This window comes from Papaver somniferum, chromosome 2 (assembly GCF_003573695.1).
Source record: "Papaver somniferum cultivar HN1 chromosome 2, ASM357369v1, whole genome shotgun sequence".
NCBI lineage: Eukaryota > Viridiplantae > Streptophyta > Magnoliopsida > Ranunculales > Papaveraceae > Papaver > Papaver somniferum.
The window spans coordinates 101342197-101351194 of record NC_039359.1 but is presented as its reverse complement, the minus strand read 5'-3'; the positions used below and the strand labels follow the sequence as shown (position 1 = coordinate 101351194).

The following is an 8998-nucleotide window of genomic DNA, read 5'->3' as shown; positions in this document are numbered from 1 at the left end:
TTTCACTTATAGCTTCAAGTACAGGATTATTCCTAGGTGTTCTATTATTAGAAACTATCCATTTTTCGTTTTTCTTTCTATGTACTACGTTACTATGTTAATTCTAGATATCCGAATATGAACACTAGTGACTTGTCCCTCGGCCGTGACAGAGGGGCAGTCGACGTCGTCACAAACGATTCGCAGCCTATGCATGTGCACCTAAATTCAAGTTGGTGGAAGTATTAAAGACACTACCCCTAGACCTCTGATATCTACACAAGTTCTAACTCTTAACTTACAAGTTGAAATTTGCTTATTCCAATTTTTTTGGAAAAAGTTTGAACCCAATATGAATTATAAAAAATTAATTCGGTCAAAATCATAAAAAGGTATGGGACCGGCTTTTGCTTGGTCGGTCAAGGTAGCATGCTCGTGTCACCATGTTTCCCATGACTCAATTCTGAGAATTTTGATATTTTCTGGTGCGCGTTCGAACAATATTTTGGATTTTCAGCAGAGTTTGATCTTGACTGAAACTCTCGATTTTGCTTGAATAAGCACGTAGAACTTTTGCTCGTGCGACCAATATTTTGAGAATATTAAAATAGTGATATTTTAATATTTACCGTGAGAAGCCTGGATGGTCGTGTGACCATTTGACTTTTTGGTCTTTTGGTAGTTTGAGCAATATTTGAGAAATATGGAAAAATTAGATTTTTTCCTCAAACGAGGGAGTTTCATGAGATGAGAGATTAAATAATAATAATAAAATAAGGAATTAAAGAGGTGCGGGACCGCCAATGTGCCCGGTCCTTTGCTCTTCGTTATTTTATATTTTTTAATTATGTGAGGAAATACGGAGAAACTAAGAGTTTTGCTCAAACGAGGAAGTTTGCTCAAACAAAGGAGTTTTCATGAGACAAGAAAAATAATAAAATAGGTTAAATAAAAATAAAGGGAGAGGCGGGACCGGCCACGATGGCATGACCGGCCGGCCGGCTGATGGGCCTGATCCCGTGCGCCTCTTGTTTATTTTATTTTATATTATTTTCTTTCTCTATTTTGCATAGGTTTCCTCGTTCGTCCATATTTTTGAATGCTCGTTTATGCATTTGGGTGCTCACTTATGCATATTTGGGTGCTCGTTCGTGCATTATTGTTTAGTACACTCACACCATTTTCTCGGGGCTGGCCTAAATGCCCGAAAAATGAATATCTATTACTAATCCATGGAATTCAGCTGAGAATAAGTCATGCAACAGAGTAATGAGATAGATTGAAGATCTATTACCAATTCATGGAATCCAGCTGAGAATAAGCAATGAAACTGAGTAATGAGATAAAATAGATTATTTTCTAGAAATTCGATGGATGAATATTGCGCTAGAATTAGTCTATGCTCTATACTAGCATGCAATATGTCTAGGAGCGTTTATTCGAGAACCGAGGTATGAGATGGTAGAGACATCATACTCGTTCTGAATATTAATTATGTATAGTCAGGGAACATTGAGACATCCTGAAGACGTTAACGCTCTATACTAGCATGCAATATGTCTAGTAGCCGTCCCATTATTAAGATTCTATACATACGTATTCTATATAGTTAGGGAACATTGCGACATCCTGAAGACGTTAACGCTCTATACTAGCATGCAATATGTCTAGGAGCCGTCCAATCATTTTCGATTCTATATAGAAGTGTTGATGAAATATGCGAAGTGTTTAAAGCTCAGTTGAGAAGCTTTAAGAATCACATATTCATGCATGCTCTGAGAGGTTGTACACTCGGTGAGAGGTTGTGAAATGAGCTTTCACGTATGAATCCTAAAATATGAATCTCCCATACATGTTTGAAGTCATGTCAGAAATTGCAAAATCACGATTTTACGATTTTTAGCCTTTGTTGAAAATCCACCATCAACAATCACCTATTAGTTAGTTGTTCCCATGCTAGAGCTGCCTGGAGAATGGTTAACTTAGATATTGATCAAGTCAGAGCCAACTGCATCTCAATTATGGAATGCTGGCATTTCTATTCAGAATGATTGGAGGAATACTCATGGTTGGCTGTTGGGTAATTTGCAAAGAAAGATGCAACTCTAACCCCTTCATCCAATGTTTCTAGAATTAATTATCATTAACATATCTTTAAATCCTGTTGATACTACAGTAGATACAATTCAGTAGTTATACAGGAAGATCCTTTGATGTTAAAAAGTTTATGCAGATGTCTCATTTGATAATGTTACTAATGAGATTGGCAGTGGTATGGTGCTTACTTCTTTTGCAGGTCAACATATTGGAATCAAAGGCACCTATGCAGTTGGAGTGATTGATGTTGAAGCTGGCGAGTGCATGGATCAAAAGCTTGAGTATTGACAGCATTCACCTGGTAGCTGATGCAGAAGTTGCTCAGTCACCACTGACAACATCTATGTCAAATGGGAAAATAACAAGATCCTTAATGAGATCAAAACTATTTTATCTTCTTTTGGTAATTGTAAGGTTTCTTTTGTTAAAAGGGATGGCAATCAACTAGCAGATGCCATCTCCAAGAAAGTCAGGTCTGATAAACCATGTGTAGAAGAGTACAATGTCTGTTATCAAGGCACTCTGTGCCTGAACCTCATTAGTTATTAATAAAATCGTTTATCCAAAAAAAAAAAAAAAACAGCCTTAGTATCTCAACATTGAGAGAGATCTTGTTTTATCAAAAATAGAAAGAAAAAATAGTTACATGTTCAACTCTTTACTGATATATTTGTCTAATGTGTATAAACTGTTAAAAGAAGACTAAATAGGTCGTCAAAATTTGCTATGGTTTGATAACAAACAAATATTCAAAAGAACTTACTGACAAAATGAGTATTAGGAACAGGTAAAGGTATGGACCGAACAGTTGGAAAAGGAGGTTGGGATACGGGGATGTGTAGGGGAAGGGTATAGGGTTGCTGACCTCCACTGGATATCAATGGTGGTGGAGCTACACAAATTTGCAATCCCTGCATTGCTCCAGTAATTCCTAGAAAAAAATGTAATACGAAGTTATCAGTCAAAACCTCTATCCTAATCTTTGGTGAGTTTAAGAATAAATCTCAAAAAATATGATAACAACAATAATAAAAATCTGGACTCCATGACCCATCTTGTTCAATAGAAAGGGGACCCTGTAGCATCCATAACTTGCAGCGGCATTCCCTTACTTTATTATCCTTGACATCTTCATTGACCCGAATGAACACTGAATGCCATGAAGTATTTACTCTGACCTCGAAAAATAACACTTCGAGGATCCAACAGATATTGACTAGGTTTTAAATTCTGCGGAAAGGTGGTAACACCTCCTTTCAAGTCTGACTATCTTAATAATAAGTCAGATGAATTTCTTACGGACCAGCATGAATACTCAAACACACAAGAATTTATGATGTTTCATGGTGTGAAATTCCATATAACAAAATGTATGATCTACCAATTAATCACATGAACTGATAGCAGAATCGACGACTCGTTCAGCAGTTATACTGGAGGCTAGTTCATCTCAGTTGTCTATTAATACTGATCAGCACTATTACGTTCCAGATTCAAATTCAAAGCAGAATCATTTATCATTTTGTAAGAATTCATATACTTTCAAGTTTCAACTCAAGGCAGGTTTACCTTGTTGCTTCGGCAGATGGGTCTGAGGGTGAGAAAACAGAGCATGTATGGAGGGAGCTGTGGCATTCTGAATTATATCCTTTAAACAATAACGGCAAGTTGAAACAGTCAGTGTATATCCAAAGTACAAAAGAAGCATTTCTAACTTCAAAAGTTAAGTTAATAATGCGAAGGTACAATATATTTTTTTTCATGGTGAATATTCACGTCAGGTGACAACTAACATTCTAAGTCGCTGGTACTCTGTCGAAGTCATGAACAAGAAGAAATGAAGCAAACTGTTCATTACTTGGTTTTAAATGGGTACTTCCACGAGTATATGTTCACATTCTCATCGTATTAAAAGTTGAAACCTCGTCTACTTTTATAGATTTGCAATATTAGTTCTTCATAGACCCAGTATGATTAACTGAAACCAGCATTTACTCCACCAAATATGAGAGAACCCCATCAGACACATACACCTATTTGCCTCCTCCTAACTTCGTTTATTGTAAACTAGTTTTCTCGTAGTTAGATCAATCAAGGAAACTGGCCAGAAGTAAACATTAGACAAGAGCCATTTGCATATTCTATGGATACTTAAGATTTGTAAAATTAGCCAGTAATATGGTACCATGTTTAGATTATTTAAAAGCCTTTGTGTCTTACATGTGAAAAGGGATGCACATAAACATGTTGTCCCAGTCGGCTAACGAAAACCTGAGAAAAAAAAAGAATAAGAAATCACAACCATCATTCAATGTCAAGGAGCAATTTAATAATAAAATATGTGTGACCCTCACACTTTCCCCTCCATAGAACACATTTACAAGCAATTTCAAATACTCACAGATTGAAAATTTGGGTGAACATATGTAGGTCCTTCTTGGAAAGGAGCGTAATGACCACCATATCTAACTGGCTGAGGCCTGCTAGTCACATGCCCACCAATCTAAACCAGGAAAAAGAACCAACAACAGAATGGGTCAGATAAATAATATAACCCTGATCTGTGAGGCAGAATAAGCAACAAAACCAAACTGAAAAGTAACTTATAACTGATAGGATGGACGAACAGACAAAATCGTAACACATGATTCAACTCAAACCCTGATAAAAACGGGATAAACCATTACTTACTGGTTGAGGATACTGAGAAGCATTGACATCATTTACAGCCACTACATTGTTGTAATGGACAAACTTTATGGGTGAGGATGAATGAGGTGCAAATGGGTTGATTCCTGCGTCTGCCTGTGCACCAGCAACTGGTACTACTACGGGGCTATTTTGGATGTAACCGGATCTCGTAGTTGTTACTGCTGCAGGAGGAGCTACCGATCTGGGGACGGAGAGTACCGGCAAAAAGGTTTTTGCCTCTGGATTAAGCTTAAAGTCCTGAACATGTTGAACGTTAAGTTCAAATTACAGTATTTTATCTGGTTAATTGTAAATGATCTAGTTAAGAAGCAAGTCCAATGACAGGATGAGCTCCAGTGAGATCAAAGGAAACCTGATCTCCAACAGGAAACCTGATCCCCGATTGTCAATCTGCCGTCATGATCAAAGTAATAGACAACGGCCGAACAACTAATTATATGCTCTTATGACTTTCTTCATCCAGTTGAACAAAATCCAAGGCCATTTCAAGTCCACAAGGCAGTCTACCAACTGGCCTATGTAGAAAAGTAAGAATGCTACATAAAGTTTTAACTTTTTGGCCTTACCTTAGAATTTGTGTTTACATCTGCTGAAGCAACTGAGACAGTTGGAGATGCCAGATGGTTGGCAGATGACTGCATATTTACATGTACAGCTTTTGTGGAAGAGGTTGAACTTTCTGGAGCATCTGCCACTACTCTCAGCCTCTCACAATCATGGAGGTCTGGCTGGCCGTCAGAAGAGACATTACCAAGAGATAATTTACTGTCTGCAGGTATGCTAGCTGATATCCCCAGAACCCCTTTATAAGCAAGTACTAGCTGAGGAACTTTAGTATCTGTAACAATTGAGAATATTGACTCACTTCACCAATTAAGCTAAAAAGAATTAAAAAAACTGAAAAATAGCACCCAGAACATTTTTTCAGGAAAGAATGAATCAGAACATGTTGTTAGCTGCCTTTTAAGAACTCAATTAAGGGGAGATGTAAGGTGGAAGCCATATGTGCACCACAGAAGTCCACGTATCCAAACTAATGTAAGTGAAAGCAGGACAACTTTTAGCAAAGAGCTTTGCTAAATTACACGGTATGTTGATTGGGCTTCAATTCTCCCTCACAAACCTTGCACTACTCAGGAGTCATCCTTATACTCTATGAACCGGGTTTTGTACTTCTAACTAAAACAATACTCAGAACCACAATGTAGGATGTTCTTTTAGTCTTAATGTGAAAATTTATAACCCTGTGAAGTGCAACAAATATGGGAATGATTGTTGTAGAGTGTGGAGCACTGACCATGAATCTACAAAAAAAAAAAAGGTTAAACTTTAGTTTACTGGAAATAATATATATTGACAACTAACTCTTACTTCAGCAAACACTCGACCTTATAAAAATCTATCCAAATTAAATTTGATTCAACATACCGTTTTGCTCTTATGGGCCTCAAACTTCTGCACAGATCCCTTTTCTTTCAATTGTGGCTCGTCTTCCCCAACCTGACTGCCAGCAGAGGATCAACAAAAAAAGTAAGCTTGAATAAGATTACGAGATATATGACGTCACAAAAAGACTAAGACTTGGAAGATTACAAATGTTGGTACAAAGTGTTCACAGTTAGCTAGGTGTCACTACTGTTGAGGGTAGAGAACCACCAGTTGGTAGCTCCCAAGAAATTTTGACAACAAGATATTAGTATTATAACCAACAATGAGCAAAAAAGAAGAGCCATCAGGTATTGAAAATTCTCACCTTCCCCCAACTATGATAACTGGTTCAGTGAATCTTTCTTCTATCTGCAATAACAAGCAAGGGCACATATTTAGCATACACAAGCTAAAAGGATGCCTTTCCGGTTTCAGACAATACTATGAAAGTATAACCCCCACCTTATTAGGATGTCCACCATCAATTTTCTTGCTTTCAAATTCCACTGCAGTACCCGCTGATTTTGCAGCAATTTCTCTTCGGATTTGCTTGTCACCAATATCACCATGTGTCAAACCATAACCAGACTTGTCTTTATTTTGGTTGGAACCCCTACATTAATTGATTTTGAAAGAGATGAGAAGAAAGGTCTTCAATGGCAAAATGGAGATTCTGCTGCGTAACAACACTGACATGGATGCTAGTATCGGTGTGTCCGACAAAGTCACCTCAAAATGACATACCTGGAACAGGTTGCTGGACACTTGACAACAAATAACCAGACCATGGAGATAAATATTTTAAGTAAATAAAAGGATAAATAGCTAAGCTTTACACAGTATTGGTGGAGGAGAGACTCTTAAAGAGTTGAAAACATCAAAAAAAAAAAAAAGGTAATTGATGTTTCATTTTATATATGTTCTTATGAAATCCTGAAGGGCAATGAATGCCATGTCCACCAGTCTCAGAAACGGGTAACAGTGTCGACATGTGTCGAATAAGGCAAATATTTAGGAAATGTAGTTCTCACATAGGTATGTTGTTAAACAATCCATCATGAAAGTTGATCCAAGTAAAATAATAGAGATTCCGAATTATGAGGTACAAAAAAATCAGAAACAATCGACCTGAACAAGAACATTGAGCATAGAGTTACATGAATCAGCTAAAATGTAATTAACCAACTGAACAACTCTAATTATCTTGCGCTAATGTAAACATGCATGACTAAATGAGTTGTCTAATAATCTCGCAAGAAAGTTTATTAGCATGAAACTAAACTTTGAGATCGAGTATCAGTACTAATCATCAACATAAAACTGCAAATTGCTATAGTAGTAATTCCGATATGATCCATACAATTACCTAAGTTGGCTACTTTGTTTCCTCTTAGCTGGAGCAGGCTTGGTAGATTTTATCATCTGTAATTCATTTCTTAAACATTCTGAGCGCCTGATAGACCCACTGGCAGCTTCAGCATCCTCAGCGGCAACATTGCTAGAGATTCCATCAGCTGGAAGCATAACTCCCTATCACCAACATGACAACATGCAAATCAGATTCAAATAGAAAGTTACACTAGAACCAAAATACAGAATACATAAGAAACAAACCTTAGCAATTACTTGGACAAGATCACCCGAAAGTATAACAAGTGTGTCTATAACAGACCCATGAGCCAAACTGGTACACTTCTTCCCTTTCTTAATCATCATCGCTTTCTTTAGAACAACGCCTGAACAACTACAACAAATTAAACAATCGTTCTTGCGAGAATGCTTACTAAATCCCCAAAACATAAACTAACAGTACAATGAATCTTAACATAAGATTCATTAAAAAGATTGAGTAATAGCATTCAGGGATCAAATCAAAAATTAATTACCCTAAAACAACCTTAAACACTTGGAAATCAAAAAAATCCAGACCTAATTGTGTATTATAATTGAAACCAAGAAGGTATTCCAATATCCAGATTAAAAAATAATCAGAATAGATAATAGACTTAGAAATGGTGGAATGGGGTACCGTAATCCTTTTCAACAGAAGCAGTATGAAAGATGCCTGAATAAACAGAACCATCCTTGACTTGAACTTCAACTTCAAACCCTATAATGCACATAGTAGTGAAAAGTAAAGCATCGTTAAGTGAAGACGAAGACATTGTTGAAGTTCCCTCTGGCAGATCTCTCTCTTTGCAACCCATAACACTCTCCCTCTCCCTCTCAAGATTTCTATTCAGCTTCGAGAAAGTTGGTTTCGAGACTTACAGGGATCCGAGTATGGGCGGATTTCTTTCTTTGTATTGCCTTTCTTGCTTTAATTTGCCTAGCATTTTTAGGGGCCACTCAAAAGGAATTAGGGGCTATTTTTTTATTCCCATCCATTGAAGGGTGTTAAGGGGTGTCTTAAAATAGAAATTGTTTGTATTGTCCTTCACCTTTATACTAAATCTAAACTTATATCTTTTATTTTCATAATCATATCATTCCTCTTCTTTTCTTTTTTTTTCTTTTGCTTAGCATTCCTCTTCTTCTTCTCTTTCCTACCCATTGAAGAAAAAAAATTCATCGTTTTAATTTTGATTGAAACCAAAGATCGTCGATCAAACAAATTTTATGATTGATTGTTTAAAATTAAAACCCAAAATTCATTAACTTTAAAGTTGAAACTTAGAACATCAAAAAAAAACACGACGTAAACAAACAAAACGGATAGATGATAGTAGTTGTGATCCAAAATTAGGATTTGATTACTTGAAATCAAAAAAAAAAATCTGAA

The 8998-nt window shown here is 36.6% G+C and overlaps 1 protein-coding gene across 4 annotated transcripts; it reads right to left on the bottom strand.

Annotated features, from left to right (window-relative positions):
* Positions 1–2177: 2177 nt before the first annotated feature.
* On the bottom strand, positions 2178–8502 carry LOC113348589. 4 transcript variants are annotated; one of them, XM_026592423.1, is made up of 14 exons: positions 8246–8502; positions 7831–7952; positions 7583–7746; positions 6679–6829; positions 6542–6585; positions 6217–6292; positions 6086–6092; positions 5355–5626; positions 4768–5025; positions 4478–4579; positions 4297–4347; positions 3646–3724; positions 2942–3007; positions 2178–2374 (listed from the first exon to the last, which is right to left on the bottom strand). In XM_026592423.1, exons 1-14 carry the CDS (start codon positions 8421–8423, stop codon positions 2346–2348), a joined length of 1599 nt encoding a protein of 532 aa, XP_026448208.1. In that variant the 5' UTR covers positions 8424–8502; the 3' UTR covers positions 2178–2345. The 4 variants fall into 4 exon arrangements, with proteins under 4 accessions (XP_026448208.1, XP_026448209.1, XP_026448210.1 ...); XM_026592424.1 differs by having other exon boundaries at positions 2181–2417; XM_026592425.1 differs by having other exon boundaries at positions 2181–2381.
* Positions 8503–8998: the final 496 nt, after the last annotated feature.